Here is a 17,123-nt window from a genome sequence, read left to right on the forward strand (position 1 = left end):
TTAGCTGAGATTCCTGTATTGCAGGGGGTTGAACTAGATGACCCTCAGGGTCCCTTCCCACTCTAAAATTCTATGATTCTATAATCACAGAAGAAAGCAAAATATAGAATACACATTCAAAGCAGCATAATTAACAGTAAACTAAAATATGATCTTAATAATTTCAAAATAAAACCTTACACAGGTCAACTACAGAATGCACATTTAGCACAGCAAAGTTAACAGAAAAAATTATATTAAACCAATATAAAATGCACATTTATTTGTTTATAATTTTATTATAAAAACTATAAACACATTTAAAACAGTATAATTAGCAAGAAAATAAAATATTTTCATAAGCATAGGACATAAAAATCTGGAATGCTCCACAAATGTGCATGTTCACTACATGCCCAATGCTAGTGTGTTCTTCTTATTATTTTATTATTAATTAGATTTATATACCTCCCTACATCACAAGATCTCAGGGTGGTTCACAGGCCTTCTCACCACACACCTTGGCATCCATGTGATTAGTTGAATGAGTGACAGGGGCCCCTGTGCACATGCATCTGTGTGTGAGTAGGGATCCCTGCCATGTTCAGCGGAACACATGGACACTGGGGATATGGCTAGCTCCTCACTCTGTACAAGATCAGTGAAAGTATGGTGTTTTATGGGAAGGGGATAATGGGTATGTTTTGTTTTGGCTGGGACCACAGTGGCAGTGGGTGCTTCCTCCACTTTTTTGCATAACAGAAGCTATGATAGTCTATTATTACAGATAATGGTCTTTCAGTCAGGGCATGGCGGGAAGGCACTTGATGCTGAAGCTAAACACATCTGGCTTTGATCAGTGTCTAGATGGGAGACTACCTAGTAACTCTGCCTGTGCTCCCTTGATATCCATGATGGAAAAGATCACCATCACCTTCCATTGATGGGGACAGAATATTGCAGATGGCAACTTATGCTCATTCCATTATTCAAGTCTCTGGGTAGATTAGTGCAACCCACTATCTCTCATGCAATTTTGCTCCGCAATGGTGTTGGGAGGTTAAAATACCGCTCTGAACCTCCTGTAGAATAGACCAGGTACATTGGTAACATATAAATACAGTGCTCTTTTTTTTTAAAAAAAAGTACCAATATTCACCATGAAGTTGTTACAGTAACAGCCACACTTTTAACATTGGGGGGTGGGGGAAGGTGCTAGTACTGCATACCCTTGACTGGATAAATATAATCTATATATAAGTAGGCAAACAAAAACCACACATAGATAATGAATTTGAATAGCAAGGGATCAAGTGGAAAATATCCCTAGGCAATTAGGAATTGATTTATAGAGAAATCTTACCATAATGAAGTTTTACAATGAAAGGATGATTCACTTCTGCCAAAATGTCTCTTTCCATTTTTGATCGGACACGATCTCGGACTGTAAAGAGAGAACAATAAAACATCAGGATACCCCATGGTTCAAGAGACTCACGTTGTACGGTTAGATTGGCCGCTGTGCTGCAGCATAACCACGAATAGCTCGTTTTAGTTTTGTATGCGTGTTGCTATCCCCTCAATGGAGCACGCAGACAAGGAATCAAAGGCAGCCATGTGCTGCACATACCGCTGCAGCTTTTTGCTGCCCTTGTTGGTAGCAGGTTCCCTCTGCTGAAGAGACAAGCCACTTAGGAAAAGGGAGCACTGTGAGCTGCCCCAGTGCAAAAGGGAAGAAAAGCTTTTTATGTGCATACAATTCTATCCTGCAGGTGCATAACTCTTCTTTTGTATGACAGGCCATAGATACTTGCCTTTCTTGATAAACAGGGAGTTTACAGCTTGATTTTTCTTGCTAAACACACCTAGAATGGCAGTGGCAGTAGAATAATTCCCAACTCCCCAACTTATCAGGGAGAGCCATTTGCAGCCCAGCACGGTGTGTGTGTGTGGGGGGGGGACACATCTCTTGCATGGTTAGAAGCAGCTCTGTACGCTTTCCAGCTGGCTGGAGGACAGGGGCAATGGGACTTTGGGAAGCCAAACAGCTGCCATCATGGGCTCCCTGGGGTGGGGCCTTGGGAATGGACTGGACAGAAGACAAGTCTGCCCCTGGGTTATAAAAGGCAGACCATACCTGCTCTCCTCATCTCAGTCATGCCAGACTTTCCCACCCAGGCTTTCATTTTTATTGCATTTCATGCGGCTTTGCAGGAATGAATTTGCTGTCCAATGACATTGCTATGGACAAACGTTGGTTGCTGGCTTCAGGGCTGAGGAGGAATTCTGCCCACAGGGGGATTGGCTTTGGTCCCATGGATTTTCACTTTCCTCATAACAATCATCAAACTGAAGATGGCGGGAGAGGCACTGGGTTAGATCCTGAGGAAGAAAGGACAAGAAAGGGACATCCAGCCCAATCCTATAGATGGCTGCCCTGACTGGCTGAGAAGAGACACAGACAACAACAAAAAATTTAAAATACAGATAGAGAGTGAGCAAGCAAGCTGAGAATTACTAGCTAGAACTATGTTGTACTTTTGAGGGCTGCACAAATTCAGAAAGAAACCCCACTGAGTTCAGTGAGACTTATTTCTAGGTTGCGGACACGATCTGTTCCGGGGTGCCATTCACACCCCCAAAAGTCCGCAACCAGAGTGGCGCTTCTGAACACGCGCGAAGCGCAGTAGAGAAAAACACTTCTGAGTCTGCCACGTTCTTAACCTAAAAAGACACAACCTGAAGTGGACGCAACATGAGGTATGACTGTAAATGGATCCAGGACTGCAGATTAAAAACAGCTTGCTCCCATTATGTCCTGCTTGTTGTATATTTGTATATAAAGCAAATATTACAAAGACACTCTCAAACCTTCTATGCTTCCACCAAAAGTTATAGCATGGTTTCTGAAATTGCTCATAACACGAGGAACAATATATAATCATAGCAGCAGGTATTAACCACAGATCAGTCCTACGTGTATTTGAATATTTGTCCAGAACTAATGTTACTAGTAAGGATGACTCACAGAAAACCACTTCCTGGATACAGTTTTGATAAAAACACAATGAGTAAGAAGACAAGTCAGAGGCTAGGTCAGAGGAGACAAGTCTTATTTTCTTGGGCTATCAGTCACGACTGTGATGGATCAAGTGAGCAGAGCCCATGAGAGAAATCTAATTAGGGAACGTCTATTGGGTTCAAACTAATTTTAAGAAATGACGCAGAATATGTATAGCAGGAATGTCTTAACCGCATTTCAGATGAATTTGCAAGATTCTAGTCATTAGATTATATCAAATGGTCCCAATAATAGTTTCCTCTTTGATAAGAATTTGGATGGACTTGCACACTCATTTACCATACCGCATGCCACAGAAGGGCAACTTTAAACCCACCTTATATAGCTGCATATATCCAAAAGTGTCATCTGTAACATACACAAGAAACTACCAAAAAGCATCACTACTGGATTTTTGTGTGTGTGTGTGTTGGCCTTGCATTGGACATATGTACACTATACATTCATTAGCAAAAATAGTAACTATAGCTACGTTAGGGTTGCTATGCATCCAGAATTTCCCAGACATACCCAGAATACTGTAGTCGCATGGTTACTTGTAAATAAATCCCACTGAGTTTGATGCCGCTTATTTCCAAGTATGAGTGCGTAGGGTTACAGACTCAATAATTGATTCAAGCTTAGTCCACCCATATTGCAGTAAAACCAGTCAAAATCTAAATGGATGCATTGCAAACATTGGCATTTTGGTGGCAATGAATGATAACTTAAAAAAACCCCAAAGTATTAACAAGAAATTACTAATTTTCTGGTTTAAATTGACTCACACTGACAAATTGAGACTTCATTTGATTAATCTATCAATTAAAAATTACTAAAGCCTGCAAGCACCATAATTTTACACTGATAACGCAGCTTGGAAAGGTCGCTGTCCAGACAAGTTTGTTATGGTCCTTAATAGAAACTTTATTAAAACAGTGATTCATTGAATTTCTGAGGCTGCTAAACAACAGCTTTACAAAAGATGATCAAACCCTGAAAATTACAGTAACATGAAAAGTAGAACAGCAGAATAACAGTACGTACCAACTGAGCAGCATAAAGAAAACAATCTGCTGAGCATTTGCAAGGCATCTGATGAAAACCAACAGGGAGGCTTTCTCTAGAGCCCCGCGGAGAACCCATGGCTTTTCAGATGCTTCTGGACAAACTCCCATCATCCCATGCTGGCTGAGGCTGGTGGAGTTGGAGTCTGGAGGGCAACAACTTCCCCATCCCTACCATAGATATCTCCTGCTGGTTACCAGAATAAAATGTAAGCTTATCACTAAGTACCTTGAGTTTGTTTGGACACCCTGACATTCTTCATATATTTATCAAGATTTCCCTTTTTGGAGGAGTGACATCACATGTTGCTTGAATTCCTCTGCCGCTGCACTTTCCCCATGACCTCTCTTCTAGTCCCCTCTCTTTTCTTTGATTTTCTTGCATGCCTGGCCATTGTATTTTCTTTCTTTTTTTTAAAAAAAATCCCGCTCTGACTGCTTATTCTGTTAGCCTACCAATGACATGGATTTCCCAGAAAAATCTGAATTGGAAAATGTTCCTAATTTGCATTGGAAATTTTCCATGTTTGCGCTGGAACATTTTCTGATGTCCTGGAGAGTGATCTAATTTAGCATGGTTATTTAACTTGCTTTTTCTAAGAACTAAAAACTGTGAAGTTGCCAAGCTTGCCCAATATTGCATTTGTACTTATTCATATTTAGTCATGAACTTAAGAAACAATCAAATAAAAAAAAAAGCTTGGAAGATTTCTGTCTTACTGTAGCCTACTTTTGTTATTTCCTTTTTCTCTGATGGATGGGCTAGCTAGGGTAAGGTGAGCTATGGAGGTCTTGTCTTTTGTTGTTTGCTTGGTCTTATTAAAAAGAAAACAAGCAAATAAGCAAATCATTATAATAAAGAGGTTTGTTTGACAGCTGAAGCATTTGTTACCCAAATGATGCTGGTAACAGAAGGATTGAGCTCATGAAGAAGAAGAGGGGACAGTTCAGGTGATTTGGGGACAGATGAGGATTTGCTACTTTTACTTTTAAAAATGGTATACTGTATAAAGAAATAACACTCCTAGGTTTTCTGTCATGGCTTGCTAACATGAATAACCAGAAAGAAATAATAGGAGAAAAGAGAATTAATATTCAGCATATGCACTTCTGGGCCACATGCCTTCCATTAAAAAAAACCCCTTCCTAAAAACAAACAAACAAACAAACAAACAATCTGGAAAGGTGCCAGCTCTCAGTGCTGCCTAATGACAATGATAATCGGCCATACTTCTTGCAGAAATCACGCTAGGCTCACTAATTGAGGAGAAGGATTGGACTTTCCTAATGAATCATTAAAGCTTAAAAGAACATATCGAGGGGGAGCTTGTAAAAGATTTACAGGAATTTCCTCATCCAGTGTGTATCAGAACTGGCAGCTTATTGCGTCATGTGAGTTCTTCCTCATGTTAGATTAAACCCCATCCATAGCCCCCAAGTTATCCCCCTGTCTTAGACAATACAAATTAACATAACATTATGTTTAATTTGATTTTCTTCTCTAGTGTATTGTGATTTTTGTTGCTTTACTTAGACCAGGTGTGCATGAGGTCATCATTTAGCTGAATGGGACCTGTATATTTCCCCTAATAATAATAATAATAATAATAATAATAATAATAATAATAATTTATTTATACCCCACCCATCTGGCTAGGTTTCCCCAGCCACCCTGGGTGGCTTCCAACAGAAAATGAAATAAAATAATCTATTAAACATTAAAAGCATTCCTAAACAGGGCTGCCTTCAGATGTCATAAGTCAAATAGTTTCAGAGAGGTTTTTTCTTTTTTCTTTTTGTGGAGGGTCTCCAACAGGCATCTCCAAACTTTGGCCCTCCAGATGTTTTGGACTACAATTCCCATCTTCCCCGACCACTGGTCCTGTTAGCTAGGGAACATGGAAGTTGTAGGCCAAAACATCTGGAGGGCCGCAGTTTGGGGATGCCTGGTCTCCAAAAAGATTTCCCCCTGTCGTTGCTAGTAAACTGTTTAAACGGAGTGGGGGATCCTATCACAGTTCACCTGATATTATGTCTACTTGGACTCTCATCAATCCTTACAAGAATTCTACAAAGCAAACAAATATTATTAGTATCCGCATACTGCAGACAGACCGAAAGACTAACGGCTTGTCTTGAGGTCTGAGCCAAGGAAACTTAAACATTCAGCAATTACAAAACAGGTCAAGGTGATGTCCCCAAGCTACAATTATATTAGATTATGTTGGTGATGGTGGTTTTCACTACATCATAAACACTGGCTACTTGATCTGTAATTATTCATAGCTTACCCATAAGTCTATTGTTTTAAGCTTTGTAAGCTCTTAGGATTTAGAAATGAAACCTTTTCCTATGGTTTGTACTAAATGCAAAGCATTCAGGAGACTTACTAGCCTGTGATTATTTCATAGGGATAAAGACATTAAACCTAACCATCAAGTTTTAACTAACTTCTAAATCCTAAGAGGTAATTGACTCTTTGACACAGTTCTGGCTGAGAGAATTATGTACCTGTGTAGAAAAATATACTACTACCGGTAGTTATAGCTTTCACTGTGAGCCATAGCTATGGTTGGCCCATTTGTTCCTAACAGGGGCTGTGTCTTCAATTTAGCATGTATGATTTGCCTCACCATGAGGATGTGTTGATGGGAATCTGTTGGATTTCTGCCTACTGTGTGGTGTCTAGAAGAAAAGATTTATTTATTTTTGGTGGGGGGAGATAGAACCCTTTGTGCAAAAACCAAACTCATTTAATGTACTTTAAAAAGACACAGGCTTGGCCACTTGACGGTTCCTGGAAAGACCTCCCAGTAGCCATAGGTGCCGTGGTCAATGGTGATGTACACTCCAAAAGGAAGATAATCCCTCAAGAAGGATGGAAATGGGTATGCTCAGGATTTAGGATCAGATAGCAAGGCAAGGACCTTGGACAAGGACTAAGGTTCTGGTTCAGGACCATGGTTAGCAGTCCTGCAGCTGAGATAGAAATAGTACATTGTCTTAACAGGGTCATAGAGCAACTGGCAGGCCTTTCTAGCCCGGGCTAGGTAATAAAAATGAAATCCCCACCCATTGATTGCTGCCTCTGGTCAACTGAAGAACTGGAGTCTGGCTGGATTGGTGTGCATAGATATCCAGAGCTGTAGAAGTGACGGTAAGTGTTATCTTTGACAATAAATACTTAACTATCTGCATTTCTTTGGCTGGGAAGCACCCTTGACAGCAGAAATCTTAAAAACATGGCAGGCCTGACCGAAAAACAGCATTTGGAGGACAAGAACTCCTGGCTGTTTTGATAAGCTAACAAGGCTACTCTTCTAGAATTTTCTTATCTTCATTTTAAATTCCTCCTTCCCTCATTACATCTCCTGTAATAAATGCTCACTACTCCCTTGATTAAGGATTACAGAGGCTGGAGAAAGTGGGATCATGCAAATTGAATCGTTATATCATTGCACTGCTGCTATTAAGGAACAGGCAGATTAAACAATGACTAATGAAAAGCCAAAGTATTGTCAGTTCTATGAAAGGACACTGTCAGGGAAAATGAATGTTACTTCAGTGAAGAAGACTGACATGTTCTGCCTTTGCTTCTCTCACCCACAGCCCACTCTGAAATCAAGTAACATCTTTAAGAAGGCATGCCTGGATAGAACACAGCTCTCTTCTTTGCTTCACATTGTCAAAGGAAAGAGAATCTCACAGGATGCTTGAAAGCAGTACAAAACAGACCCCACAGAAGATCTCCAAAAGCTTGAGCTGTGATTCCCAAGTTGTTGGTTTTTTTTTCTGGGAAGTCTGTTGCAGATAAAACTGTTTCAGCCACTCAGAAGAACCAGATGCTTTCCTGTCTGTTGTAACTACATAGAATGGACACTAATGCATTACGAAAAAAAAGAGGAAATGTGGAAAGGCATCATAACCCAAAAAGGGGGGGGGGACAGGAGACCTATTTGCACAATATTTGCAAATGGTACTTTATACACTACAGATTCAAAGTTAGGAATAATGGGATGAATTCAACATTGCACAAAGGCAATTGTTCCATCAGGACAAGCATTTCAGCTTGCCGAATGGAAAGATCCCTCTTCTCCTTCCCCAATGTACTGTTCTAGGGGTTCTCCTGACCTCCTGCAAAAAACAATTTCAGGGGGGATACAGGAGGAGGAGGAGAGAGAAAAGCTCTGTTGAACAAGCAGGAGTCCTTGCAGGGGGTTTCTGATGAAATGACTCATTAGTTGTATCCCATCCAATTATTATAATTTAATTAGAAATACAGAACATCTCACCATTGCGATCAGGTGATGTGTGTGCTTGCTCAGTCTGATGCACAGGTGCTACCCATTGATGGGCAACTTCAAGGCCCCTTCTGCTCTCTCTTCTTAGGGTTCTTTATTTTTAAAGCAGGCTTGGATTGGACAGCCCTTCAAATACAGGGGTGTCCTCTGACAGCGCTCTACAATAACATCATGTTTAGTGCTATACAAATGTATACCCTAAACAAGACTAAATAAACCTGCTATGGAGTAATCTACCTTGGACAGGGGCAGGGGATATACATCCAAATAAACATTCTTAGGATTGCACAGATAAGGTAAGAGGCAGAGGCTGAGCAGCACTGCAGCCACTTCAAATGTATGAATTGGTTGGTACTGTGTACAGTCACATAAGCTTTCGGCCTTCCCTTATGCATTAGTGCAAAATGCATGGAGACTGGGGCTTTCTCTCTTTCAGAGACAATTCTCATATGGAATCTGGCCCAGGAGCCTCAAAACTAGCCAGGCCATTAGTTAAATTTTGTGTGTTTGTCATTCAAGACCTAATAGCATAGCTATGAAAAAGCACTATCCTGATAATGCTATATAAGATACAGAAACATATTCATGTCTGTCTTGCAGAGCAATTGCAATTGCTGGAGAGACAGGGTCCTATGAAGATACACTTCAGATATTAGAAAACAAGTGCTGATATAATAGGAAAGGATTACTCCTTATTAATCTTAAATTGCAGGGATGCAGCATCACAATAACCCCAAACCATGTAGCACTATCTCTTCAAAAGGCACAGGGGAGGGGGGAGGGAATCAATGAAAAAGTGATGGCCATATTTTAGGAACAAAGTTTCACGTCACAGACATAGCTTTCCTCTTTTAATAGCTCAGCAAATAATGTTCTTATGTAACAGAATCCAACTTCCACAGAATAACCTCAGCAAATGGTATTCTTACGGTGCTCTTTTGTTCCCAACCTTAGCAATGTTGTTCTTATATAATAACATCATGTTGGTATGCTATTACGAGATTCTTGCTTTTAGTAATAAAAGCAAAAGGAATGGTGGGGGTGCAGGGAAGAGAGGTGAGGAAAGGAGAAAGAGCAGAAAGGTAAGAGGGATTTGGGAGGTGGACACAGCTCAGCGGCAGAGAGCATGTTTTGCATGAAAGTGGTTACAGGATAAATCCCGTACACTTCCAGCTAAAAGGATCAGGTAGCAATTGATGTGGAAAAGGTCTCTGCCTATGATTCTTTAAAGCTGCAGCCAATCAGAAGAGATATTACTGGACCATGATGGTCTACATCAGGGTCATTCATATGACAAATTCCTAAAGCCCCAAAACAGCAGATTTCTCAACACAGCTGAGGATGCAGGAGAATGGGGAAGGAGAAAAAGCCAAAATAACTGCCATTAGACTAGGTTACAATGCTCCTGCCAACAGCCTTTGAGTTTATTGCTAACAAGAACTTAGGCATTTCCACTCAACTTCTGACGTGGTAATACATGCTTAATTCTGAACTGATTTAGTGCTTCTGGGAGTGGGTAATTCAAAAAACTTGCTTAAACCTTTAATTAAGCTGTCATAACAACTGCCCCTTGGTGCCAAAAAATGACATGGTGCTGCCTGACAGGAATTCTGCTGGTTTCTGATTTAAAATCCCTGCTAAGCAATCTCAGTGGTTGTAATGGGGTCATTCAGCGTTAAAGCAATCAGAATAGAGCAGCAATGGATTCACAGTGGAGCCCGTACCATTGCCTTGATTACATTACTCCCTGCCATTTTTCACTGAATAGTAGCACTTGCGTAGTTAGCACTAAAACCAGAGTTATTGTGAATGAATGAAAAGCTTTTAAAAAGAAAATCTTTTTAAAAATGCACAATTGAAATCACGATTTCAGGCTTTTTACATGTCTTAGGAGCTTCAGTTTAAAACAGGGGCAGGCAAACTTCAGGCTTAAGGAAATTTTTTTGTCCTTGCTTTTTTACTAGAACCTTAAGATCCATCAACAAGAGCCAGATTCAAAATGGTGGTGCAAGAGAGTTTAGAATTAAGGAGCAGGGTATTCTCTGACCCAGGAATTGGTTTTTATGACCAGAAGGATCCCACATCACTTTCACACACAAATCCACTCCTGATCCCTGCCATCTTTCTTTGTTTCAGCAACCTAATTTGTGCATGGAGTCTTTTAGTTCTTGCTTTTGTTAAACTATTATTAGTCAGAAACCCTTGCTGATCAATAAAAATCACCTCTAAATCTACCAGTAGATCCTTGTCTACCTTCTGTTCCCACCTCACCCAGTTTTAAAATATTGTGTATGATATCAATTTTGGTGGCTCTAACATTTCATCTACAGTGAGCAGTGGTGCAGCAAGAAAACTGCTAGCACATTTGCAAAACTAAGCAGGATCTTGCATGGTTTCAAATTGGAGGGGGAACCGCATGTTGTGGTTACTTCATTGCAGGGGTTGGAAAAGATGACCCCTGTTCTTTTCCAGTTCTATGATTCTATTAACCTTCTGTTGATAATATTGTCAGCTAGTGCACAGGGCACCTGAACATCCAGGAACATCCAGGAACTCAAAGAACAACAAGTTACCCAATATGTTGCTGGAAAGATATTTATTTCCCAGTTTTCTGACTCACCCTCCTTATTAAGTGCCTTCTATCACATGGGAAAAGAAAAGGGCGGATACCACTTAGATACATGATTCTGCACATAGCAATAAAATTGCTTTTATCTAATAGTGTTCCTGGAAAGTTGCAGATTTAAGTGCTCCATGCTTTGCTCTGTTTCCCCAAGTGACAATTGCCACTTAGGTAGGAATAGTGGCATTTTCAGCACTGAGAACTATTGTGCTGCTAACGCTTTAATGCTCCGTCCAATGAATGCTGCCATCTTTTCGCTTCACAGCTGTCTGATCAAAGCGGCTGGTGACAAATCTTGTAAGCCATTTGACTTGAGAGCTGTACATGTGAAAAGGATCTAGGAGTCCTGGTAGACCACAAACTTGACATGAGTCAACAGTGTGATGCAGCAGCTAAAAAAGCCAATGCAATTCTGGGCTGCATCAATAGGAGTATAGCATCTAGATCAAGGGAAGTAATAGTACCACTGTATTCTGCTCTGGTCAGACCTCACCTGGAGTACTGTGTCCAGTTCTGGGCACCACAGTTCAAGAAGGATACTGACAAGCTGGAACGTGTCCAGTCCAGTCCAGAGGAGGGCAACCAAAATGGTCAAAGCCTGGAAACGATGCCTTATGAGGAATGGCTTAGGGAGCTGGGTATGTTTAGCCTGGAGAAGAGAAGGTTCAGGGGTCATATGAATATATAAAAGGATGTCATATAAAGGATGTCATATAGAGGAGGGAGAAAGGTTGTTTTCTGCTGCTCCAGAGAAGCGGACACGGAGCAATGGATTCAAACTACAAGAAAGAAGATTCCACCTAAACATTAGGAAGAACTCCCTAACAGTAAGAGCTGTTCGACAGTGGAATTTGCTGCCAAGGAGTGTGGTGGAGTCTCCTTTTTTGGAGGTCTTTAAGCAGAGGCTTGACAGGCATATGTCAAGCCATATTTGATGGTGTTTCCTGCTTGGCAGGGGGTTGGACTGGATAGCCCTTGTGGTCTCTTCCAACTCTATGATTCTATGCTCACATATATAAAGAGAAGTTCCATGTAGCTCGTTGAAATGACAACAAAAATATTTTATGCCACAATTCCATCAAAAATCAAAACTGTGTATAACAACACACACAAAAATACACAACCAGATTCACAGATCACTGGCTAACGGTAAAGAGAATGTGTTTCCCCCTTTCAACTGTCTGCATAAGAAACTTTTCAGCAAAGGGCTAAAAGTTAATCCTGAGGGCGTCTGCTGAAACTCTGTTGGAAGAGCATTCCACAAGGCTCATAGACTGGTTGCATGGCAACATTATGTGCTGAAGGCACGACACCGCTGCAGACTGCAGTGCAGCACAGTTGAATGCAGGTCAAGCTGTTGTACCTGTTAGCTAATACTAAAGAGTGCTTGTAGACCAGGCATAGGCAACCTTGGCTCTCCAGAAGTTTTGGAACTACAACTCCCATGAGCCCTGACCAATGGCCCTGTTAGCTAGGTATCATGGGAGTTGTAGTTCCAAAACATCTGGAGAGCCAAGGTTGCCTATGCCTGTTGTAGACTGATGATCAGGCAGCATAGACTAAGGGTATGAGTCTTATGCCTACTGATTGATTTCATGTAATACATTATTTAATTTGGTCCCATTATAAAATTACTTTAGAAAAATATTCATCTTTATTAGTTAGTAAGCCTATATTATTATTTACTAGTACAGTTCCCTATTACCCCCACTTGCTACTATAATACTATATATGTGAGGGACAGGGGATATCGCGAAGTCCCTCCCCTCCTGAGTTCAAGCCCATCCCCGAGCGCAGGGGAAAGCAGGGAGAGTTCCGATTCCAGTGGGGAAGCAGGAAGTCGTGTCCGAGGCTCAGACAAGGTAGCGGAGCCAGGGTCCCAGGTGGGACAGGAAGGGGCAAGCAAGGGGGGAAGACCCATCCCCCCAACGCCGGAATTGCGCAGAAAGCGGAGAGGGAAGAGGATGGGTCTACCAAAGTTGTTATGTTGGAGAAAAACGCGCCAAACGCCATTCGGAGGTTCTGATTCAAGCTGAGAAGATGTGTCCTTGTAAATAGCACTGCATTCAGCACTGTAAATACGCAGCACCAATAAAAGATAAAATGCAGAGCTGTGTAGAGTCGTTACTCTGAAGTAGCCCGCTCCGGCCACTGTGACAGCAACCTCCGAATCTTTTTTGGGCTACTTTGGAGTTGCCGGGATGAGCGCGCCAGAAGCGGAGAAATGGCGGCAGATCGCAGAGAAAGCCCAGCAGGACCTGCAGCAACTGGCGTTGCAGGCACAGGGAGAATTAAAGGCAGCTAAAGAAGAAACGAAGAAGGTCCAGGAGGACAGGCAGCACCTTGCGGAACAGGTGAGAGCGCTACAGGAGAAGGAGCAGCAGTTAAGGGCGGTAGCGGTGGACCTCCAGAACAAGCTGGATGCAGAGAAAAACAAGGGAGGAGGGGGACCCCAACTCCAAGTGCTGCCAGGAAGGAGAGCAGGGACCCTAGTAAGCAAGTTCAATGGAGACCCGAGGGAATATCATGGCTTTGAGACTGAGATTGTGTATGCTCTTGAGCTGCACCATGATGAGTTCCCTGATGATGGGCACAGAGTAGCGTTTATAGTGGAACACCTTACAGGGGCAGCCAGGGAGTGGCTTAGACCGTTAATCACGACAAAAAATCCTTGCATGAAGGATGTCAAACTATTTTTAGGGGCTTTAAAAACAATGTATGCGTCTGATAGCCATATGGACCAGACCAAAGAGGAACTGCATAATTTACGACAAGAAAAAATGACAGTTCGCGAATATTGGTCAAGATTCACCATGCTGGTGCACAGACTGGGGTGGGAACTGAACTCGCCTCCGATGGAAGCGGCGTTCTACCTGGGGTTGCATGAGGATGTGAAAGATGAGCTCTCGAGAGGTCCAAAGCCCAGTAATATGGATCAGCTGAGCAAAGCAGCTCTGGCGGTGGGGGTGAGACAGGAATCCCGATGGAACGACAAGCAGCCAATGCGCGCAAAGCGAGCTTGGTTCCCACGGTCGCAGGAGAAGCCACTCCCCCAACAGCCATCTCAGGCCATGCCAGGGGCCAGCCAAGACCAGGAACCCATGCAAATTGATAGCGCGCGCGGGGGGGCTTTTCAAACCCCAGTGGCGCCAAGACGCAAGGAGGGAAGAGGCGGGAATTGCTTTCTCTGCAACTCCCCTCAGCATCTCGTCAGAGACTGCCCACATCGCAGGGAATGGCAAGGAAAGGCGGGAACGGTTGTGCCCTCCCCCACTGACGCAGCACCACAGCAGGGAAACGAGACAGCCTGGCTGCAGGAGACAAGGGGCAGCAGCCAGGCGCAATCGGCAAACAACAGCCCCAGCCCACCCACCCGCACAGCGAGGAGCAGCGCCAGCCCACCCACCCCCCGAGCAGGGGTGGTTCTAGAAGTGACGCTAACGCTCCCTAATGGGTATCCCCTGACGGTCCTCGCGTTAATCGACTCAGGTGCCTCTGCCAACTTCTTTTCGAGAAACTTTGCAGAAGCGCACCAGATCCAACTTCTGCAGCTGGATTTTCCCCTGCACGTCTCCACCATTGACGGCAGGGAGTTGCTGGGAGGGGCCATCACCCACCAGACCCCCCCCCCCATGAGAATGACGGTGGGACGACACTCAGAGACACTGGCATTCAACGTCACCACCATCTCAGACCCCCCCCCCCATCGTCTTGGGCATGAGCTGGCTGGCGCGCCATGACCCCTCCATCAGTTGGCACCAGAGATGCATCACGTTTGGATCGGACTTTTGTCTGGAACATTGCATGCAGCACCAACCAGGGGAGGGGCCTCCCATAGCCACGGTGGCCACCATGCACATCAAGGGGGGTGAGGCGATACCCAAGCCGTACTGGGACCTGCAGGAGGTCTTCAGTGAAGCGGAATCCGACCACCTACCCCCGCACAGGTCGTTTGACTGCCAGATCAACCTGGTGCCGGGGGCCACGCTACCCCCAGCCAAGCTGTACTCCATGTCAGATCAGGAGCTGGAGGATCTGCGTGCGTTTATAGACAAGAACCTCAAGAGGGGGTTCATCAGAGAAAGCAAGGCAGCGGGGGGCAGCCCGGTCTTCTGGGTGGACAAGAAAGACACGCAACAGCGCCGCCTGGTGGTGGATTTTAGACGACTGAACAACATAACAGAACCGGTGGCTTTCCCAATGCCCAGAGTGGACAATCTGCTGACAGCGGCACGCAGGGGCAAGATCTTCACCAAGCTCGACCTGCGGGGGGCCTACAACTTGATCAGGATCCGGGAAGGCGATGAGTGGAAGACCACGATGTTCACGCCTCTGGGCTCTTCTGAATATCTGGTGATGCCCTTCGGTTTGCAAGGGGGCTCAGCATGCTTCCAGGCCTTCATGCACCACGTCCTGGGGTCCCTCCTCTTCAAGAACTGCTTGGTCTTCCTGGATGACATCCTTATTTACTCCAATGACCCAGTGCAGCATGTAAAGGATGTCAGGGAGGTGTTGCAGCGCCTGAAGGAGCACCACCTGTATGTGAAGCTGGAGAAGTGTAAGTTTCACACCAAAGAGGTGGACTTCCTGGGCTACAAGCTGTCAGACAAGGGGCTAGCGATGGACAAGGACAAGGTGCAGGCCATTCTGGACTGGCACAGCCCCAGGACGCGCAAGGATGCCCAACGCCTACTAGGCTTCGCCAACTTCTACAGGAAGTTCATCAAGAACTTCTCGCGGGTTACGGCTCCCATCACTGACTGCCTGAGAGGCAAGCAGAAGTTCAGGTGGACACAGGAGGCGCAAGCAGCGTTCGAAAGCCTCAAGAGGGTGTTCGCTTCAGACCAGAACCTGTTCCACGTGGTGCAGGATGCGCCCCTACGCGTGGAAACCGACGCTTCAGACAGAGTTTTGGGAGCGATCCTGTTGCAACTGGATGCCAACAGAGAGTGGAGACCCTGTGCCTTTTTCTCCAGAAAGCTGACACAGCCAGAACGCAACTACACGGTGTTTGATAAGGAACTTCTCGCGATCCATTCTGCGTTTAAACACTGGAGACATTTCCTGGTGGGCGCCAAGCACCCCATTCAGGTGTGCACAGACCACAAAAACCTGGAGTTCTGGAGAACAGCCAGGGTGCTCAACCAGCGGCAGATACGGTGGGCAGAGTTCTTCTCGCACTTCAACTTCTCCATCCACTACATACCGGGGGAGCAGAACGTCAAGGCGGATGCCCTCTCCCGCAAGCCGGAGTACATGGAGGAGGAGTTGCCACCAGCACCCTGGCACATTTCCCCCCCATCAGCATGGTCCTGCGGAGCAGCAGTGGTGAGTGAGGCAGAACTCACAGCACTGACGGCAGCAGATGAGTTTGCCACCCGCATCTTCAGAGAGCTGCGAGGGGGGAGGGAGCAGGCAAAGGACTTTGCAGAACGCGGGGGGCTCCTTTTTTACAGGGGAGCCCTATACCTGCCCACCAACCAGCTCAGAGGTAAGGTCCTCAAGCAGATGCACGACAACCCGACGGCGGGTCATTTTGGAAGGGACAAAACCACTCACCTAGTCATGAGACACTTCTGGTGGCCAGGGGTGCGGGAAGATGTTCGGGACTATGTAAGGGGCTGTGACACCTGCCAGCGAGCAAAGGTGGTCAGAGCACCACCAGCAGGGTTGCTGGAGCCATTAGCCACACCACACAGGCCGTGGGAAGTAGTGTCCATGGACTTCATCACAGACCTGCCGTCGTCCAGGGGCAAGACCGCAGTGTTGGTGGTGGTGGACCTCATGTCCAAAATGTGCCATTTTATACCGTGTGCCAGGGCGGTCTCTGCAGAAGAGACAGCCAAACTGTTTGTTGACCACGTATTCAGACTGCATGGATTACCTTTGAGAGTTATTTCGGATCGAGGCCGCCAATTTGTTTCCAGGTTCTGGAGGCGGCTCATGAACCTCCTGCAGGTGGAGGTCAGCTTGTCGACGGCTCGGCACCCACAGACCAATGGACAGGCGGAGAGGGTCAACGCCATTCTGCAGCAGTACCTGAGATGCTACGTCAGCCAGAGGCAAACGGACTGGGTGGATCGCCTGCCACT

General features: G+C 44.7%; 1 protein-coding gene across 2 annotated transcripts in view; it reads right to left on the minus strand.

Annotated features, from left to right (window-relative positions):
• Positions 1 to 17,123, minus strand: part of RPS6KA2 (ribosomal protein S6 kinase A2) — a 169,731-nt gene that overhangs the window by 45,054 nt on the left and 107,554 nt on the right. For both annotated transcript variants that reach the window (XM_088666336.1, XM_088666337.1), the window contains one exon: positions 1,343 to 1,423. In XM_088666336.1, coding sequence (XP_088522462.1) covers positions 1,343 to 1,423 — 81 coding nt within the window. The remainder of the gene's footprint in view (positions 1 to 1,342; positions 1,424 to 17,123) is intronic.

This window comes from Zootoca vivipara, chromosome 3 (assembly GCF_965207765.1).
Source record: "Zootoca vivipara chromosome 3, rZooViv2.hap1.1, whole genome shotgun sequence".
Taxonomy (NCBI): Eukaryota; Metazoa; Chordata; class Lepidosauria; order Squamata; family Lacertidae; genus Zootoca; species Zootoca vivipara.